General features: G+C 32.9%; 2 protein-coding genes across 3 annotated transcripts in view; one reads left to right on the forward strand and one right to left on the reverse strand.

The window, feature by feature from the left end:
• Positions 1–5,687: 5,687 nt before the first annotated feature.
• LOC111717275 (mitochondrial basic amino acids transporter) lies at positions 5,688–13,940 on the forward strand. 2 transcript variants are annotated; one of them, XM_023492788.1, is made up of 8 exons: positions 5,688–5,925; positions 8,853–8,928; positions 10,038–10,133; positions 10,405–10,442; positions 11,024–11,120; positions 11,517–11,628; positions 12,727–12,784; positions 13,671–13,940. In XM_023492788.1, exons 3-8 carry the CDS (start codon positions 10,117–10,119, stop codon positions 13,754–13,756), a joined length of 408 nt encoding a protein of 135 aa, XP_023348556.1. In that variant the 5' UTR covers positions 5,688–5,925; positions 8,853–8,928; positions 10,038–10,116; the 3' UTR covers positions 13,757–13,940. The 2 variants fall into 2 exon arrangements, with proteins under 2 accessions (XP_023348556.1, XP_023348550.1); XM_023492782.1 differs by having other exon boundaries at positions 5,694–5,925; positions 10,405–10,464; positions 13,671–13,938.
• Positions 13,941–16,609: 2,669 nt separating this feature from the next.
• LOC111717342 (uncharacterized) overlaps positions 16,610–22,409 on the reverse strand; it is a 15,691-nt gene continuing 9,891 nt past the window's right edge. Inside the window, exons 10-17 of the mRNA XM_023492845.1 lie at positions 22,130–22,260; positions 21,182–21,296; positions 20,230–20,269; positions 19,204–19,248; positions 18,872–18,957; positions 17,476–17,590; positions 17,165–17,200; positions 16,610–16,941 (exon numbers count right to left, since the gene is read on the reverse strand). Of these exons, the coding sequence (XP_023348613.1) occupies positions 16,892–16,941; positions 17,165–17,200; positions 17,476–17,590; positions 18,872–18,957; positions 19,204–19,248; positions 20,230–20,269; positions 21,182–21,296; positions 22,130–22,260 (618 nt within the window). The 3' untranslated portion in view covers positions 16,610–16,891. The remainder of the gene's footprint in view (positions 16,942–17,164; positions 17,201–17,475; positions 17,591–18,871; positions 18,958–19,203; positions 19,249–20,229; positions 20,270–21,181; positions 21,297–22,129; positions 22,261–22,409) is intronic.

The following is a 22,409-nucleotide window of genomic DNA, read 5'->3' on the forward strand; positions in this document are numbered from 1 at the left end:
GCTGGGCGCGGGTAAGTTCTACTCTATCTATCTATCTATATGTATATATCTGTCTATCAGAATAATCTATCTATCTGCTTAAACAACTCTCTCTCTGTGTTTACCTGGCTTACACTCAACTTGTGGAGTGCAGACATGTTCGGTAGAAAATATTGGAGAGCATAGACATGTTCGGGTAGAAAATATTGGGTGTAAAAACATATTATTTTGTTTTTATCAATACTTGGCTAATGCATTGTATTTTTGATATTGCAGGCTTGCACTTCTAACTGAACATGATTAGAAACAAAACGTTAAAACTGAACATGTCTGTGGCCTGCTGTAGCGACTACCCAAAGGTTTTTATAAACCCACCTGGCTCAATAACATACAGGGGTGAAATGCTTCTCAAAAAGTCGGTTTTATAGTTTTTTTTTCTGTATGAAATTCCTGAAGAAAAATATATGTATGTTTTAAGCAAAGCGCGCAGTATATAATGACGGATGAGCACCCTAGTTTTGAAAAAAAAACTGAGTCATTTTCCGGTCGACGTTAGGACAAATTTGAGCGCATGCTAATCTCAAAAATGTCGGTTAAATCTATAAAATCCGGTAAACTTAATGAGCTTTCGTTGATATCATCGCGGCGGTAAAGACGACATTTCATCTTACTCCCAAAAATAGAAAATCCCGCCACAATTGATACTGATAATCTGCTAGAGGGTCTTTTAAAGATATTTGAAAATGATTAAGGGCATAAGGCGGTTTCAGGGGGGGGTGGCAGTCGATAGTACCCCCCACCTGAGTGAAATAAGGAGGCGCGGGTGTACCCCCCCCTGGATTTTTACAAAGTCATTATTACTCTGAAGGCTTTTGACCTGGAACAGGTCATCTGACCACCGACAGGTTGGTCAAGCATGAAAGAATGGCTATGCACCCAAAGAGGCTTGCCTAAATTTCGGTGCATGTTTTAAATAGCTTTATTTCAAGCGGCCCAAGAAAACTAAATTATCGTAGATTGGAAGAAGTAAATTTACGGGCAACTCTGGGGACTTCAGATAAATATTATTATTGTTATGATTTTCTTATTATTAAATATAATATATTATTGTTGATATTTTTCATCTTGCAGTGTGTAAGACAGGCAGGCTTTAGGAACGGACCAAATTATAGCTGTGCTTTAACAATATTTTGATTATATAAAAGTTTCGATAATTAAAAAAATGCATTTAAATGCGCTATGATTTATCCTAGGAGTTTATCATGTAAACGAGTTTATAGTTTAAACCTACGAATTTATCGTGTAAACTTGATGGATGATTCCATCCTACGAGTTTATCGTGTAAACTTGATGGATGATTTCATCCTACGAGTTTATAGTTTAAACTTGATGGAGTTTATCGTGTTAACTTGATGGATTATTCCATCCTACGAGTTTATCATGTTTACTTGATGGATGATTTCATCCTATGAGTTTATTGTGTAAACTTGATGGATGATTCCATCATACGAGTTTATTGTGTAAACTTGATGGATGATTCCATCCTATGAGTTTATTGTGTAAACTTGATGGATGATTCCATCCTACGAGTTTATCATGTAAACTTGATGGATTATTTCATCCTACGAGTTTATCATGTAAACTTGATGGATGATACCATTCAATGAGTTTATCGTGTTAACTTGATTAATTATTCCATCTTGGAGTTTATCGTGTAAACTAGATGGATGATTCCATCCTACGAGTTTATCGTGTAAACTTGATGGATGATTTCATCCTATAAGTTTATCGTGTAAACTTGATGGATGATTCCATCCTATAAGTTTATCGTGTAAACTTGATTATATTGTGTAAACTTGATGGATTATTCCATTCTACGAGATTATCGTGTAAACTAGTTGGATTATTCAATCCTACGAGTTTAACGTGTAAGCTTGATGGATGATTTAATCCTATGAGTTTATCGTGTAAACTTAATGGATTATATCGTGTAAGCTTGATGGATGATTCCATCCAATGAGTTTATCGTGTAAACTTGATGGATTATTCCATGCTTGGAATTTATCATGTAAACTTGATGGATTATTCCATTCTACGAGTTTATCGTGTAAACTAGTTGGATTTTTCAATCCTACGAGTTTGTCGTGTAAGCTTGATGGATGATTCAATCCTATGAGTTTACCGTGTAAACTTGATGGATTATATCGTGTAAGCTAGATGGATGATTCCATCCAATGAGTTTATCGTGTAAACTTGATGAATGATACCATCCTATGAGTTTATCATGTAAACTAGATGGATTATTCCATCCTATGAGTTTATCGTGTTAACTTGGCACATTTTTCTGTTCTGAAAAATAAACAAAAAAATGCAAGGAAGCATAAACCAAATATTTGCAAGTACAGCATTGTTTTATCTGGATTTACGCTATTCAACTTTTAACACTGTAGTTTCAGTAGAAGTAAATATTTCCATTTACTGTTTAAAAATTTATGTATATGTTGCAGTTCTGACCAAACCTCTAGTATTTACTTCATAAGGAATTTATAGGATCCATCAGGGTTCAGGTAAATTTAAAACTCGGTGATCGTGATGTACCAAACCTCAATAGAGTGAAAAAGTAGCCCCGGTATAAGGATTTATCTCTAATTGGATAATGAGATATAGATAGAAAGATAGATGATACTTCCATGCAATTTCTATTGGTTCAGAATAGACAACAAACAAATGACTGAATCCTGATTGGATCAGGCGCTAATGGAATAGCATACAAGGTGATCTACTGTAATGTCAGGATTTTGTTTAGATATTGTTCTTCTTGAGTTTCCCAAAAAACCAGATTAAAGGCACTGTGAGCGTAATTTCTAGTGATCCTCCAGTCAAAGATGTCAATAGATCTGATGAATAAAGTCTGTTTAGAGAAATCAACCGGAGCTGAAAACTTTAGAATGATGGATATCAAGATTAATGCTTAAACAGCTGGTTTTACTAAACCCGAGATTACTTTAATACGCATTCGATATCCAAAAAAGAAGTATAAAATTCAACCAATCAGCGTGTCATTTTAAGATGTACTCTTTAGCTTTTGAAAAACCAGTTTTTTTCTGGTGTTAATTGTGTCATATCAATTTAACTAAACATCGATTAAATAAATGTAAGTTTTAGATTAATGTTTGTTAAGACTCGTTTAAAATAATGATAATCCTCAAATGTGATAAAATACAGTGAAACCCTTAATAACGAATACATCGAAAGAATTCATCAAATGTCGTTTTCTTATAATTTATAATTTCTGATAATGTAATGTTGCAGATATTTAGTTTTTTGATTAAATTATTATATGGAACTCCTTAAAACTGTTATGCATATTCATGGCTATTTATTTATTTTTACAAAAACTGAAATTAACGTAATATAGTATAAAACTCATTGAAAAATTGTCAAGACGACATTTGATAAATTCTTCCGATGTATTCGTTATTAAGGGTTTCACTGTATATTTTTTAATAAGTTCATGATTTAATTTATATTTGCCTAAATGCTCTTAAATCTGGCTTATGAACAGCTGACTTTAATTTAATCGGATATTAGTTCAATCGATATAGCATTGTATCTGTAATTGTTATCAAACTTAACTTTTAAAAAAGGGGATTAAGATTAAAATCAAAAGTGTGTACATTGGATACTCCGATTAAGTGATCAGGATTAATGATATCTCATTCTAAAGTTTTCAGCTCGGGTTGAATAAATTGAACTTTAAAAAATTTAAGACTGAGACGTTTAGAAAAATTTAAGCAAAACTTAACTATCGCACCTTGCAATACTGAATAAGGGCAAAATAAAATGATTTGATTTTTTTTTGGAAGTTTAAATTTTTTTTTATACAGGATCAAAATAACGATAATAATAATGATAATCTAAAATCATGTACGTAAATATTACGACGCTCTTAATAAATAACAAAATATTTGATACAAATGGTGAAATTATCCTTTAACAAAAAAGTTTTGAACCGCGGTGGATTTTTATCTTGAAGATTTATACAGGTTGAACCAGTTTGAGCTGCACACCAAACTAAAGAGAGAAAATAGTTGATTAATTTAGAGTTCATAAGTCTTGGTTTTAACTATTTAATGACCAAACCTTTCATTTTCAGTCCATAATTATGCATAAGTAACTTATTTTCATAACTTTGATCGTATGATTTGATGTCAATATTACAAAAAATATTTGCTTTTAAACACAGCGCTAAAAAAACTAGACATTTAAGCTTATTTTATGTCAAGTATAATCAACTTTATAACCGCGTGCGTTTTAGCTTTGAATCAGTTTCAACAGAAAACAGTTATCTTCGTGTTTTAAAGTAATAAAGATATTCGAGTTTGTTAATCCACAAAAAGTATCATTAGATTGGGAAATTTTTTTTCGCATCTAATTTTGAAATTTTGCTACCATCTTTAAATATAATAAGCTCAGTGATTACAGATTTATTTTCATTGTGCTCTTTGATTTTTCATTAGAGTCCCCCTCATTCCCTTGATTTTTCATTGGAGTCCCCCTCATTCCCTTGATTTTTCATTGGAGTACCCATCATTCCCTTGATTTTTCATTGGAGTCCCCCTCATTCCCTTGATTTTTCATTGGAGTCCCCCTCATTCCCTTGATTTTTCATTGGAGTCCCCCTCATTCCCTTGGTTTTTCAATGGAACCCCCCTCTTTCCCTTGATTTTTCATTGGAGCCAGAATTCCATATCTAATAATATCTGTCTATTATCATACATAAATATCTTCCATATTATCGATATATTTCTGTTACCATCAATACTCTCTGTTATATATACAAAAATATGTCCGTAATATGTATACTCTTTGTTTCAAATCTATGAATACAAATAACACGTTTCTTATCTTCATTATCTTGAAATCTTATCTGCCTATAGTAATATATGCTGTCTCACTCTGGGCCGTAGTAAATTTGAATTCGAACAGGACCTGCCCAGTTTGTACCGGCTTGCCAGATAACAGCGTGTACTGACCCGATCCTATGGTACAGTACGTCGCCCTAACCAGACTAACATACGTCAGGGGTCAATTTTCTTGGCATAGTCCCGTCGCTAGCTATGGCAACTTCCATGGCGTGTTCAGACTTTTTACAGTACCCGGCCTAATCCTAGGCCTATTTGACCGACCACACCGGCTTAGTCCACCGTGATGTGTACCTGGATCTAGCCTAACAAGCTGATACGTTAATGATTTCTGGGGCAGGCGGAATAAACAGTCTTCTGAAGGCAAACATTTTAGTTTGTAAACGTTCACAAGGTTTGAGTCCAAAAACAAATGTTCTCGAGGGAATACAGATCTGCAAAATGTCAATGTTAATTTCGATGTTGGTTCAGTAATATACTCAAACTTGAAAAATTTCAATAAAAAATATGTATGTATATATGTTACAGCAAAAGAATAGAAAATGTAATGAGTCCCAATGTCTTTATAATATATTTAATATATTTAATCCTCTATGATTTAATTTTTTTAATGACTTTGTAATTTCGTTAAATATATTTATATATTAATTAATATTAAAACAATATCTTTCATTTCATTTAATACATTTAATAATTTAATGTCTTATCTTTAATCATAATCAATAGCTTTTATCAAAAAATAGTAGCGAATTTAGCATTGGTAGCGTTTTTATAGTGTAGCGTTTTTATAGTCAAGTGTTTTTATAGTGAAGCGTTTTTGTAGGGTAACGTTTTTATAGATACACCATTTGGACAATGACTGAAGTGTTAAATAGGCGTGAATCTATCTCCCCTTTTATATTTCGCGAACACTCCCTTTAAAAAGTTTGTTCCAGGCCATCCATTTGATACCTTGAAGGTACGACAACAGGCTTTGGGATATTCAAGCATTATACAAACAATTTTGGACTGCCTGAAACAGGTGAACCAAATATTGGAGGGAGGGGGAGGGGGATGGGTAGTCATGCTTATTTTTAGTTGAAAAAGCATGATGAACAATCGTTGCCTTCTAAAAACTTAACTTTTTGCTGTTTCCCTTTATTCGAAAAATTCAATCCTGATTAGCTTGGATTTGTTTATATTTCTCCTAGGAACTGCAGCAGACTGTACACGATACACATATTACACCACAAGCTTGTTTATATTCCTCCTAGAAACTGCAATACACTGTACACCTACTACACCACAAGCTTGTTTATCTTGTTTATATTCCTCCTAGAAACTGCAATATACACAGTACACATACTACACCACAAGCTTGTTAATATTCCTCCCAGAAACAGCAGTGCACTGTACACATACTACACGGAAAGCTAGTTTATATCTCTCCTGGAAACAGCAGTACACAGTACACATACTACACCACTAGCTTGTTTATATTCCTCCTAGAAACTGCAGTACACTGTACACCTACTACACCACAAGCTTGTTTGTATTCCTCCTCGAAACTGCAGTACACTGTACACATACTACATCACAAGCTTGTTTATATTCCGCCTATAAACTGCAGTACACTGTACACATACTACACCACAAGCTTGTTTGTATTCCTCCTAGAAACTGCAGTACATTGCAGTACACATACTACACTACAAGCTTGTTTGTATTCCCTTCTAGAAACTGCAGTACACTGTACACATACTACAACACAATCTTGTTTATATTCCTCCTAGAAACTGGAGTACACTGTACACATATTACACCACAAGCTTGTTTATATTCCTCCTAGAAACTGGAGTACAATGTACACATATTACACCACAAGCTTGTTTATATTCCTCCCAGAAACTGCAGTACACTGTACACATACTACACCACAAGCTTGTTTATATTCCTCCTAGAAACTGGAGTACACTGTACGCATACTACACCACAAGCTTGTTTATATTTCTCCCAGAAACTGCAGTACACTGCACGCATACTACACCAGAACCTTGTTTATAATCCTCCTAGAAACTGCAGTACACTGTACGCATACTACACCACAAGCTTGTTTATATTCCTCCTAGAAACTGGAGTACAATGTACACATATTACACCAGAAGCTTCTTTAATTTTATATTTCTCCCATAAACTGCAGTAAACTGTACACATACTACACTACAAGCTTGTTTACATTCATCCTAGAAACTGAAGTACACTGTACACATACTACACCAGAAGCTTGTTTATATTCATCCTAGAAACTGCAGTACACTGTACACATACTACACCACAAGCTTGTTAATATTCCTCCTAGAAACTGCAGTACACAGTACACATACTACACCACAAGCTTGTTAATATTCCTCCTAGAAACTGGAGTACACAGTACACATACTACACCACAAGCTTGTTAATATTCCTCCCAGAAACAGCAGTGCACTGTACACATACTACACGGAAAGCTAGTTTATATCCCTCCTAGAAACAGCAGTACACAGTTCACATACTACACCACAAGCTTGTTAATATTCCTCCCAGAAACAGCAGTACACTATACACATACAACACCACAAGCTTGTTTATATTCATCCTAGAAACTGCAGTACACTGTACACATACTACACCACAAGCTTGTTAATATTCCTCCCAGAAACAGCAGTACACTGTACACATACTACACATTTATATTCCTCCTAGAAACTGCAGTACACTGCACACTGTACACATACTACACCTCAAGCTTGTTAATATTCCTCCTAGAAACTGCAGTACACTGCACAGTGTACACATACTACACCACAAGTTTGTTTATATTCCTCCTAGAAACTGCAGTACACTGCACAGTGTACACATACTACACCACAAGCTTGTTTATATTCCTCCTAGAAACTGCAGTACACTGCACACTGTACACATACTACACCACAAGCTTGTTAATATTCCTCCCAGAAACAGCAGTGCACTGTACACATACTACACAGAAAGCTAGTTTATATCCCTCATAGAAACAGCAGTACACAGTACACATACTACACCACACGCTTGTTAATATTCCTCCCAGAAACAGCAGTACACTGTACACATACTACACGGAAAGCTAGTTTATATTTCTCCCAGAAACAGCAGTACGCTGTATACATACTACACGGAAAGCTAGTTTATATCCCTCATAGAACTGCACAAGCAAAACTATGGTGCTCACCAAGAAAGAAACATCACTCATATTTGCTGACATAAAAGATGTAATGATCAGTTCTGGAAGAAGTGAATATTGAGTGGTCGTCGTTTACATCAGTACAATGAAGACGACTTTTCTTTTAAGTTTTGATTTCTTGCAACTTTTTTTTCAATTTACTAGCTTACAAGTAAACAAAGCTGTTAATTGACAACTTCTCTTTGTTTTCATGTTAATGTGTAACTTTAAAGCTCTTGGAAGAAATTAATATTAAAATAGAAAAGTCGTCTTCATAGGATTGATATAAACGACGACGACTATATTCATACCAGAAACAACAATAAACATTTCTTGTTAACAATTATCTTCCTGCGTTTTATGTGAAATTGTGATTTTCAAATTCTGTTTTATATTTTTTACTTTACTCGTAATTTCAAGTGACCCTCCATGTAAAAAGGTCACAGTACTCAGTACAGAGACATGTGTGTGTAAACCTATCAAAACCCGCTTTTTTTAGCTGGAATTTCCAGTGTGCGCTGTGCTGTGTTGATTTCGTGGTGTACTGTACGTAGCGTAAACTGAAATTTGCAGTTGAATACACAGTACACACACATATCTCTGTACTCAACGAACACACCAAGGTGTTAAGGGTACCACTGTAAATCGGACATTGTCCTTTTTGTATGGAGAGCACTTAAAAATACGCTAACAGTCCCTTTAAAGATAAAATATTTATTTATTTGTTTAAGGATGGTTTTCGAACTTTGTTCCGTGGTTTATCTTATCCTTTAATATCTGCAGGAGGCATCAACTCTATTTTCTTTGGTATGGAATAGATAATGTATTAAAAACACGTGAACTTAACTTATTTTAGAAATCGTTAACATGACTACACGTGAAAATAGTTTAGCCATTTTAAAACAACATTTGAAAACCATAGAGAATAGAATATATGTTAGAGGGGAATTTACTAGAAAAAAGTGTAAAACGGCCATTTTGTACTTCACATATTTGTGCTATATAACCTCTTGGGCCCTGGAATATCATTTTATTGAAAATCTAAAATTATTGTTAAAAGAAACCCAAATTATTAAATAGGCTGGTTTCATAATTGACCAATGATCATTTCACATAGACTCTATGCCTTAAAAACATCCAAATAAGTAAAAAATTATTTTCTTTTTTGGTACGAAAATAAACGAAAGTCGTCGTTGTGAAGAAACACGTTTTTTCATTAATTTTTTTAACCGTCATTTTTTTCAAGACCGGCAATTTTCGTTTGTTAGCAATTTAGAAACTAACAGTTTTTAAAGTTTGTTAACGGACTCATAAATTAATTTTCAAAAACTTTAACTCAATATTGGCTATAATGTTCTGAATGTACAGCCGTCATCTTTAAACATGCACGTTTTTAAGAAAACAAAAATAGTACTTTTTCAGTTAAATCAATTTTCAATAGAAACTTTCAGTTTTGGGATATCAAATTAGGTTTATAACTTGTCTGCCACAAAAATTAATAAAATCTCTAAAGATATTTCAATAGAATCCAATTGTTTAAAATATATAAGATCTGTGTGAATAACATGAAAACAAGACACCCACATTTAAAAAAGCTTATGAACCGCAAGGCTGTTGACTTGATTTAAAATCAAAGACGGTATAACTTAATCCCCATGATCGTTGGACCACCCTGTAGTTTAGTATATGTTGTATAGTGTAAACAATCATGATAATTATTTGATTGCGGAGCGAGTACTGTACAATGTACATAATACAGCTTCATGTTTTACTGTACTGTATCAACCCTACTGGAACCAGAATACAAAGGGACGAATTACCTACTCCTCTATATACTAGGAGTATATAGGAGTACATTAAACCTACTGGAACCAGGATACAGAGAGAGACGACTTACCTACTCCTCTATATTCTAGGAGTATATGGGAGTACATTAAACCTACTGGAACCTGATACAGGAAGACGACCTACCTACTCTTCAATATTTATGGCAGGATGTATAGCGGGGGCAGGTAACTATCAAAATTTCTTAAAATAAAGCATTTATACATGAAAATATGATAATTTCTTCAACATGAATGTTTATGATTACACTTGAAGGAAGTAGCTAACGATGTACGTTGAAATAATAATTGAAATCCTCATTTTCTGTTTTACAATACTGCGCATTTACATTACCCTCCTTGCCGGAGAAGTTTCATCCTGTTAGGTTCTAATATTCTTACATAGGTTCATATTTTAATGCTTTAAAGACTATGCTTGTTTAAATATACACTATTGCAGGTCAGCTTGTTGTAGCGTGTCCTGTAGAACTTGTCAAGGTCAGGCTGCAGGTAGCTCCAGGTACAAGTAGCGATCCAGGTACAAGTAGCTCCAGGTACAAGTAGCTATCCAGGTGCAAGTAGCTCCAGGTACAAATAGCTCCAGGTACAAGTAGCTCCAGGTAAAAGTAGCTCTAGGTACAAGTAGCTCAGGGTACAAGTAAATTTAGGTACAAGTAGCTTCAGGTACAAGTAGCTCCAGGTACAAGTAGCTCCAGGTACAAGTAGCTCCAGGTACATTAGCTCAGAGTACAAGAAAATCCAGGTACAAGTAGCTTAAGGTACAATTAGCTCCAGGTACAAGTAGCTCTAGGTACAAGTAGCTCCAGGTACAAGTAGCTTCAGGTACAAGTAGCTCCAGGTACAAATAACGCCAGGTACAAGTAACTCTGAGTACAAGTAAATCCAGGTACAAGTAGCTCCAAGTACAAGTAGCTCTAGGTACAAGTAGCTCAGGTTAAAAGTAAATCCAGGTACAGGTAGCTTCAGGTACACGTAGGAACAGGTACAAGTAATATATTTATCTAGGTAATCTCTATACCACTGGATTATTTAACTAAAATAAATATATATATCTCTAGGTAGCCTATACAAAGGTCCACTGGATTGTTTAACTAAAATATATAAAGCTGAAGGAATCAAGGGTTGCTATAGAGGTCTCATCCCACAGGGATTCAGGTAAAATTTAAATAAAAACCAGTAAAAGGTTCAGTGATCTATAAATTCATTAAATTCGGTCCCTGAGGTCGAATTTAATGAATTTGAGCCGCGTCTCAAATCCGCCAAAAACCGGTTTTATTTGAGCGACAGCTTAAATCTTGAAACATTTAATGTAATTTTAAGTGGAACCAATCATATCTCAGGTGCGTATCAAAAATTTAAGCTGCGGGTCATATTCTTTAAATTCGGCCTCTGAAAAGTCGAATTTGTGATTGCCAACGAATTTGATTGACAGAGGGACGGAATATTGTAATCAGATCGGTATAATCGTCGATCATAACGTTGGGATTTCATCTGACAGTGTGGGATGTTTAATGGTCATAATTAAAAACTATTAATTTTTTTCTCTTATAGGGACATAAAAGCTTCCGGTTTATACTTCCTAATCTATTACTGGACCCTGGACACAATTGGAGACTTTAGAAATAAACAAAGTTTGCAGTACATAACAATTCAGCAGGAAAAGGTAAATAGAATAGAGTCTGAAGTACACAACAATTCAGCAGGAAAAGGTAAATAGAATAGAGTCTAAAGTACACAACAATTTAGCAGGAAAAGGTAAATAGAGTCTGAAGTAAACAACAATTCAGCAGGAAAAGGTAAATAGAGTCTAAAGTACACTACAATTCAGCTGGAAAAGGTAAATAGAGTCTGAAGTACACAACAATTCAGCTGGAAAAGGTAAATAGAGTCTAAAGTACACAACAATTCAGCTGGAAAAGGTAAATAGAGTCTAAAGTACACAACAATTCAGCTGGAAAAGGTAAATAGAGTCTAAAGTACACAACAATTCAGCTGGAAAAGGTAAATAGAGTCTAAAGTACACAACAATTCAGCTGGAAAAGGTAAATAGAGTCTAAAGTACACAACAATTCAGCTGGAAAAGGTAAATAGAGTCTAAAGTACACAACAATTCAGCTGGAAAAGGTAAATAGAGTCTAAAGTACACAACAATTCAGCTGGAAAAGGTAAATAGAGTCTAAAGTACACAACAATTCAGCTGGAAAAGGTAAATAGAGTCTAAAGTACACAACAATACAGCGGGAAAAGGTAAATAGAGTCTAAAGTACACAACAATACAGCGGGAAAAGGTAAATAGAGTCTAAAATACACAACAATACAGCGGGAAAAGGTAAATAGAGTCTAAAGTACACAACAATACAGCGGGAAAAGGTAAATAAAGTCTAAAGTACACAACAATACAGCAGAAAAAGGTAAATAGAGTCTAAAGTACACAACATTTCGGAATATATATATAAAGTTTGTAGGTAGTAAACGACAATCCAGTAATAGAAGTAAACATTGTTTGCACTGCAGTACCCAAAAATTCAGCCAGGGCATGGAGTCTACAAATCCAATAAGAAAAGATTAACATTTTTTAATGTTATGTGTTTTAGAAACATACTGATTTTGTTTTGAACTAAATGAACTTCCTGGATTTAAAGATTGTTCAGCTTTTAAATGTTACTTTCCACGAGTTCATCTTTCCATCGAATATTCTAGCATAAAAACAACAAAAAATTCGCAGATTTTCCTGTTTTAAGAGTTTAAACAAATTGTTTAGAATACGAAGAAGTTTGAGCATGGACCTTTAGAAATGTTTTGTGCTGGTGGTTTAGCAGGTAATATATATATTGTATGTATGTACTTGTATACTCACTGTGCTGGTGGTTTAGCAGGTAATATATATATTGTATGTATGTACTTGTATACTCTCAAGTCTCACGTAAAAGTTGATTAAAATGTTGTCAACGTTATCTTAAAAACTTGAAGTTAAAAACAAAAGTATAAGTATAAATAAGTTAGTAAAATAAAATCAAAGACCAAGGCGTTGCGACACTTCATAATCAACCCAATTATCAAAAATTGATGCACACTTTTCATAACAGCTTGGATCTATGTGTACTCAAGAAAAGAAGTTGAAATATATTTATTTACAATTCTTTAAGGTTAAGACGACTTTTGTGACAGAATATTGATCTTTTAACACTTTTGTACTGCTACATTAAAAAACCTACTAAACAATATAGCTTTTTTCAGCATGTGCTTCTTGATGCTTTCACGTTAAATGGCGTGTTGGGAAAGTGTCCATATTATCAAAAATTGCCACACAACCCGGGACGTAATATTATATCCCTGGTGTAATATTATACCCCTGGTGTAATATTATACCCCTGGTGTAATATTATACCCCTGGTGTAATATTAAACCCCTGGTGTAATATTATATCCCGGTGCATATTAACGTCACACCTTGAATGGAATGCGAGGCTCTACAGCAGTTCAGACGTTTTGACGTTTATTGGAAACAAACAAACAAACAAACGAACAAACAAACAATATTGAAATAGGGATTTAGAATTCACTCAGATTGTATTTGGAACTTTTAGTTAAAGTATAGTTTGATATTCTTTTTCACAAAAATATTACTTTTGTTCAAAAGTATTTCCAAAATACATCTATTTCAAAAGTCAACTTTTATTTAAATAGTTCTTAAATGTTTGCCCAGGACTTGTATCCTGGCAAGCAATCATATACTTGGATATAATCATGCTTAGGACTTGTATCCTGTCAAACAATCATATACTTGGATAAAATCATGTTTAGGACTTGTATCCTGTCAAACAATCATATACTTGGATATAATCATGTTTAGGACTTGTATCCTGTCAAGCAATCATATACTTGGATATAATCATGTTTAGGACTTGTATCCTGTCAAGCAATCATAAACTTGGATATAATCATGCTTAGGACTTGTATCCTTTCAAACAATCATATACTTGGATATTATCATGTTTAGGACTTGTATCCTGTCAAGCAATCAAACAAAAATATTACTTTTGTTCAAAAGTTTTTCCAAAATACATCTATTTAAAAAGTCATTTTTTATTTAAATAGTTCTTAAATGTTTGCTCAGGACTTGTATCCTGAAAAGCAATCATATACTTGGATATAATCATGTTTAGGACTTGTATCCTGGCAAGCAATCATATACTTGGATATAATCATGTTTAGGACTTGTATCCTGGCAAGCAATCATATACTTGGATGGATATAATCATGTTTAGGACTTGTATCCTGGAAAGCAATCATATACTTGGATATAATCATGTTTAAGACTTGTATCCTGGAAAGCAATCATATACTTGGATATAATCATGCTTAGGACTTGTATCCTGTCCAATCATATACTTGGATATAATCATGTTTAGGACTTGTATCCTGGCAAGCAATTATATACCTTGATGTAATAAAATCTAGAATACAAAGTGATTCTCATCAAAACCGAAAGGTATAAAACATACTTTTGAAAATTTAACCATATTTTTTCAAATCCTTGTCAAAAATCTTATGTTTTTATAATTGAGACACAAAGCAAATATATCGGGAGAAACATAATTGATTTATTTCTATTTGATGTTACGGTCTAAAATAATAACTCTTAATATATTTAAGGGACTGTAAGCATAATTTCAAGTGACCCTCTGTGCAAAATTGACAATGGCCGATTTAAAACGCTATCCTTAAAACCTTAATCTGATCAAAAATTTGGGAGATACCGTCGTTTTTTGAGTCGAAAAGTGTTTATTTCTGATAATATCTACATCTTTTTCTGGTCAGCAGAGAAACCACAAATAAAAATAAACTGTTTAAGGAAACGAAACCATGAATATCAAATTCATACTTGATCAGACAAAGCTTTGCATGGAGGATCACTTGAAATTACGCCGACTGCCGATTATAAGTAACCGTCAATTCAAAGCAGGTCCACTTGATAACGGTATCCTTGCAATCCTTGTCTGCAAGCGATAATAAAAATATCTTTTTTTATGAAATTCTAATTTCCAATTGTCCAAAAGTAATACAAAAAAATATAAAACTTAAATTGAAATATTATTGGATGATTGAAATATGATCAGATGATTGAAATATGATCAGATGATTGAAATATGATTAGATGATTTAAATATGATCAGATGATTGAAATATAATCAGATGATTGAAATATGATCAGATGATTGAAATATGATCAGATGATTGAAATATGATCAGATGATTAAAATATGGTCAGATGATTGAAATATGATCAGATGGTTGAAATATAATCAGATGATTAAAATATGATCAGATGATTGAAATATGATCAGATGATTGAAATATGATCAGATGATTGAAATATGATCAGATGATTGAAATATGATCAGATGATTGATTTGTGTAATTGATCAGACGATTGATTAATGAATTCCATTTCCAGGATTTATATTGATGTCTTTAAGAGCGTTTCCTCTGAACGGAGCAACATTCCTGGGATATGAATACTGTATGAAAATGTGTAAACAATCAAATATGATTGGAATATGATATTTTGTATAGTAGTTAAATAACATTAATCGTTATGAATCTTTATTCCTCTATCAAAATCTCGCTAATCTAAAATGTTAAAAATGTCTAAAAAACTAGAATCAATGAAAAAAATAAAACCCCTTTAATAATAAACCCTTTGGCTATACGCCGCAGTTGGGGTTATCTATCGATTTTAATGTGTCTGAGAGTAAATGATAAAACTCTACTGAGCTGATATTTGAACTTTTATATCGATAATCTGTTCACAGCTGGGAACTCCTGTTTTGTGAATATCGAGATCTATGCTTGATCTCGATCTTTTGTTATTCTGCAGAGGCCGAATTTAAACAATTTGAGCCGCGGCTTAAATTTAAGCCGCGGCTCAAATTCTCTTAAAGGGATAAATAAAATGATTAGATTAAGCATTGATTCTTAAATAAATAGTTCCCACACATGTGGATATCAGGATCGGAATAATGTGTATCCAACACGGAAGTTCCCAGATTACAATATACAGAGCGTCCCATATCAAATTAGATTATCTCCAATCTTTAACACCTAAATACGAACACAATACTCAAAAAATCTAGCATTATCTGCAAAAAAAATTCTATTAGCCATATAAAATTTTTCAAAATGATTCATTCTTCTTAAATTTTCTGATTAGTCCCCCAAATCGTAATTTAGACCCATTGACGCGGTCTAATTTGATGTGGGACACTTCGTATCTTTGTTCCTCCTGGATATCTCTAAATGTCCGACTGGCCCAGATCCAAGGTTCTTTAATAAGGTTGGTTACTCTCAATGCGCTCCAATTTGTACGAAAATGTCGTCTCCTTAGCTATAGATAGATAGACTCCTCACATGACGTCACTTTCGACCCTATAATCAGTGACGTCATAAGCATATTCTATCTAACTATGCAAAGGAGACGACATTTTCCGTACAATGGAGCGCATCGAGAGTAACTAACTTTATTAAAGAACCTCTGCGCTTACCAGAATCCGCCAAACGTCTGCTCTAGAGAAATTATAATGATCACGAAAATGAATGTCGGATATTTTCACAAATCAAATTTAAAGTTCCTGCCACTAAACAAATATTTTATGTATATATTTTATCTTTTATTCATGTACAGGGTCCCCACAAAGGATTCGAGACTATATAGGTGACTTGAAACTCTTAAAAAATGAAAATTTCAGTCTGAAGTCTCATTCTTTGTGGGTAACCCTGTATCAACATTGTGCATTATTATTCCAACAAACAAATTTCTTAAAAAAACAAATCCGGAATATTAACGAAATCAAATATAAACTTTATTAAATATCCTCATTCATCCTAATCCTCATAAATTTAGAACTTCGTACTGACTTCAGCTCTTCAAACATTGGCACTTGTCGTATTGGAACCTTCCAATGTTTTGCCGCAAGCTGAAAAAGAACAATTTTACTTTTCTTTTTAAATGTTCAAATAAGTTTTTAAGTTATTATAAATTAACAAAAACTTAATTGTATCTTTTTAAATATTCAAATTGAATTATTATTGAACTGTTTTTAACTAATTTATAACAAAAATGTTAAAAACTAAGAAGATACTTATAAGTAAAGAAGTAAGAAAATGAGAACTGTACAAAATATTAAAATAATTACTTACACTCTAATTTATCTCTATCAGACCAATCACAAAGACCTAAAAAGAAATTTTTATTAATCTTAGATGATTTTTCTTAAATTAAGAAATATCACCAATTTTTTTCATATTTATTAAATATCTGACCGCCATTTTTATTAAAATTTACTACTGAATGTATAAAACCCTGATCATTTGATTTCTAAATCTTTGTTAGAATAAGGCTTAAAAAACCCCCCCCCCCCCCCCCACACACACACACAAGTCAATTTTTATCAAAATTCTGATTTTTGAATTTATGTTGATCGTATAGTTGAACAAACGACAAATCTCACCATTTTCACATTGACAAGTGAATTCTATAGAAACAGTATCATCATTGATTATAACATTTCCAGAAGTATCAATTTCCTGACATTCGACACTGCACTCCGTCTTATCCGGTAATCCCTTAAAATAAAATTTATTATTTCAGTTTAAAGGGACTGTAAAGGAAAAATGAAAGGGGGTATAGGCTGAAACCTGAGAACCTCAGGAGTTGAACGATACCTATAAGAAATCTATCCGATGCTCCTGTCTCGAGAAATTGAAATAAAACTGCGTCATAATTATTCCAAAACGTATATATGTAAGATATATACGTCCGTATCACGTGACCAGAAATCCCTCCAATCGCAGTGCACTCTACTGGTCACGTGAAAAGTTGGTTGCTGTGGATATATGCAAGTCGCTTTTGAACAAAAACCACAATTAAGAATCATTTATTTTTAAAACTTTAAATATGGATATTAATTCATAATAGAATATGGTACCGCCGGGAATCGGACATACCATTCTATAAATGGAGGGTCACTTTAACTGGCGTTTACTGACTAACTTCAAATCAAAAGTAAAACAATCAACATGATTATTGATTCTGAGACTAAAGAGATTCATGCAGAGCTCGCAAAGAGTAAAAACATGCGTTTAAAACCGTTGAATTTCATAGCAAAAACTAGAAAAAAAAAATCTTAAAAAAGCAAACTAAAAATAAGATCCGTTTTATTTTAAACGGGGAATTATCCATCGCAGGACATCTTTTGAACGATATTATCAAACTGTGATTATACAAACTTTATTGCGGGATGTTATGCTTTTGAACTCTCCCATGGAATTATAAAATAAAATAACATTCCGTAAATATTTTTCTCTGAATGTTTGAAAGGTGAGTTTGGTGAATAAGATGAATGAAATCATATTTAACGACCCCAATTAGAATGGTGGATATCGGGATTAATGCTTGATCCACTCTTTTTTTCAATCTCCAGATTAAATATTGCTTGTTGTCCTCATGAATTTAATCTCCAAATTAACTAACAGATCGGGATTAAGGATATCACATTCTAAAGTTTTCAGCTCGGCTGACTATGCTATTGAACGTAATTGGTTAATCTGATATTAGTTCAATTGATATAGCATCGATCTTGGATTTGTTATCAAATGTAACTTTAATAAAATACTCAAAAAGAGAGGATAAAGAAGAAAATCAAAAGTGTGTACATTGGATATTCAGATTAAGTGATCGGGATTAAGGATATTCCATTATAAAGTTTATAGCTCTGAGGCCGAATTTAAAGCATTCAATGTTTTAAGATTTAGGTCGGTGCTAAATTGAAAACGGTGTTTGGCTGATTTGAGACGTGGCTCTTAAATTCATTAAATTAGGACTCTGATTAGTTCATGTTCCTGCACCTTAATTTGATTATTTTCGTTTCCTCTGCAGTTCTCGCTTACAGTATGCACACTTAGATCATCTTTCAGGGTTAATTCAGGACATCCTATAAATTAACAAATAAAAAGTTTAAAATTTTAAAATTGTATTTTTAAAATTCTTTAATTCTCCGTTCAGGGATTAAGAACTGTTGGATCCATTTACTAAAATCAAATTCTTTAAAAATTATTTTTTAAAATTTAATTCTTTATGATCACAAATTTTTTAAGCATTTTTGGCGGTCATTTTATAAATAAGAAAAAATATTTGTGATCAAGATGTCAGACAAAAAAAATGAAAAGAAAATTCATACCTGCGTTTTCTGATTGGGTAGAATTTGCATTCGACATGTCAATTGCTAAAAATAAAATAAGAAAAAATAAAAAATGTAATTTTATTTATTCAAAAAATAAAAGACAATTAAAATTTGAAACTGAGGTTTTTGTCAATAAATTACTTCGGAATTATAGAATTGAATTTAGGGCCCCAGGAAACCTTTATTTAATTTAGTGTTTCTCATTTAAAGTGTCGATTCAAACCATCCGAGTTGTCTGATAAATCAGATAAAAAAATTTATAAGATGAACTTCAATAATCTGCAAAAATGGCAAATTTACAAAAATCCAAATATTTATTGCGAAATCTAGTTATAAAGTAAATCTAATCAAATCAAATCGTTTACTAGGCCACAAGTTTAAACATACATATTAATCAAATAACTGTCAAATTATACATATATTGTGACCGGGAAGCTACAAGATAGCTCAGGCTGTTTACACACACGAGCTCCCCTGGTTCAGCATAATAATTATTAGATTTAAACTTTGTGCAATGTGCATGAATGGAGCACATAAATGGCGGAGTGAAGCGGCGGTGGCAGTTGGAGATCAGGAGTAAAATAAAGTAAATAATGTGCAAACAAAAATTGCTCAAATTGCAACAAATTATGCATTTTTAAAAAGCCCTTTACCTAGCAAATTCAAATATGCAAAAACATTTGAAAAATTTTAAAACCTAAATATATGTGTGTTCAAGAAAAACTAAAAATGTGCATATTCCCTTAGAAGGCGTCTGTGCAAAAATCTGGCATATGTAAAATAAGACATTTAGGCAGTATGTCTTAGGATTCAGGCAGTAGTATTAAGTGAGGGGCATGTGTTAGTTAGAAAAGCCAGAAAATTTGAGCTTCCATGCTCAAATACCATTTTGAGTTTTCGCAGGCCAAATAGGATTAAGGAGTTTTGATTTCTACGGGACTCAGAGTTTAGATATAACTTTACCTTCAACATCAAGTTTTCCCAAGAATTGTAAATATGAAAAATAAATTAAGAATTACTTACGTTTTCTGAAGTCCACTGGCCGTTTAGTGGCCATTTTATTCTATATTAAATATTATGATCATAATATTATGATAATTTTACAATAATTTTAGAATTATATTTTTAAATAAAAACAATTTTGTAAAGTATAGAGTGGCCCATTAAACTGTGCAGTGGTAGAAACGATATTTTGAACAAAATTCTGTACAGAAAATAATTGTCCTGTTTTATGTCCATATTGGACTAACTCAAGTCCGACAATTGTCTTTCAATTCCACAGTTTTACGGGGCTTACTGTATACTCAAACAGACTCCATTTCAACATAGAATAGATTGGATATTTAAGACGTACTAACATAAACCCCAGCTAAAAACTTTTAAATGGGCAAACTGAGTTAAGCTCATTATTTTCTAATCTCATCGGTCAAATCATAAATTAATAACAATACAGATAGAACACTAGATGTCGTCTTTTCAAGATTTTGGGGCTTTTCGTGCACAACAACCCTGAGGCGGAAGCCCAAAGGAGTTACGCGCATGCTCCCTCTCTGTCTTGTAATTCGACGCGGCATACGTGTCACTCCTTGGGCTTCTGCTTCAGCGTTATTGTGAATGAAAAACGCCTAAATCTTGAAAAGACGACATCTGTATTGTTATTAATTTATGATTTAACCGATGAGATTTGAAAATAATTAGCTGAACTATTTCGCGCATTTAAAAGTTTTTAGCTCTCTTTTGTTACTCTTCTTAAACGGAAAGAACTAGTTAAACTCATTTTATCCATCGAAAAGTTCCAAAGTTTTAATTTGCCATTTGACAGGAAAATTAAATTGTCCAAAAATGTTTTTCCCTGCAAAGAAAAGTTTCCAATATGGCAGGGCGAGCCGCGTCAGTTGTATCTCCCTTATATTTCATACACCTTGCCCCCCCCCACACCGTTAAGCTTATTGTACATCAAAAAAAGGTTGTTTACTTTTCCATGATAATCAATATCTTGTTTATTCATTTCTCCTTTGGCCATGAGAACAAAAAATGATTCACGATCTGGAGACATTCCTGTTGCAAATCCTGGTCGCAAAACCGCAGAACTGATCCATTCATAAAATTAGGATTTAAATAGAAAATTAATTATTTTCTTATTTATAGCTTGCAATCTAGCTATAGCAATTAAAGCACGATTATTTCTTTATATGACGGTGCTATATATAAATAATAAACAGCAAATTTTAAACTATAGCAATTATAGCACGATTATTACTTTATATGGCAGTGCTATAAATAATAAAAAGCTAATTTGACATTATATAGCAATTATAGCACGATTATTACTTTATATGACAGTGCTATAAATAATAAACAGCTAATTTTAAACTATAGCAATTATAGCAGGATTATAACTTTATATGACGGTGCTATAAATAATAAATAGCTAATTTTACATTATGGCAATTATAGCACGATTATTACTTTATATGACCGTGCTATGAATAATAAACAGCTAATTTTAAACTATAGCAATTATAGCACGATTTTTACTTTATATGATGATGCTATAAATAATAAACAGCTAATTTTACACAATAGCAATTATAGCACGATTATTAATTTATATGACGGTGCTATAAATAATCAACAGCTAATTTTACACTATAGCAATTATAGCACGATTATTACTTTATATGACGGTGCTAAAAATAATAAACATCTAATTTTAAACTATAGCAATTATAGCCCGATTATTACTTTATATGACGGTGCTATAAATAATAATAATAGCAATTATAGCACGATTGTTACTTCATATGACGGTGCTTTAATATACCGCTAATTTAACTTTCTAGCGCGTCAATAATAAAATTCACCATGAAGTGAGTATGAATGATAAAGTTAACAATCGTTTCATAATTCATAATTAATTTACCTTTCAAATATACACATAAGCCTGTTATCTATTGTAGAGTTTTTTATTAGAGTAAGATTAGTCCAAGAATTGTTTGAATCAATGATTGGCTTCACATTAGCTGTCTTACTGATTCGCTGATGTACACCGGTCTAAACAATTTCATTCACTATCTAATATCTATATAATAAAGCTCATATATGTTTGGATGTATTAATGTTAGCTATAGCGGGCCATATGGCCGGACCGAATGGGCTGATTTTATTTTGAGGTAACCCCTGAGTATCCCGGGGGGGGGGAG

Source organism: Eurytemora carolleeae, unplaced genomic scaffold (genome assembly GCF_000591075.1).
Source record: "Eurytemora carolleeae unplaced genomic scaffold, Eaff_2.0 scaffold177, whole genome shotgun sequence".
Classification (NCBI taxonomy): Eukaryota; Metazoa; Arthropoda; class Copepoda; order Calanoida; family Temoridae; genus Eurytemora; species Eurytemora carolleeae.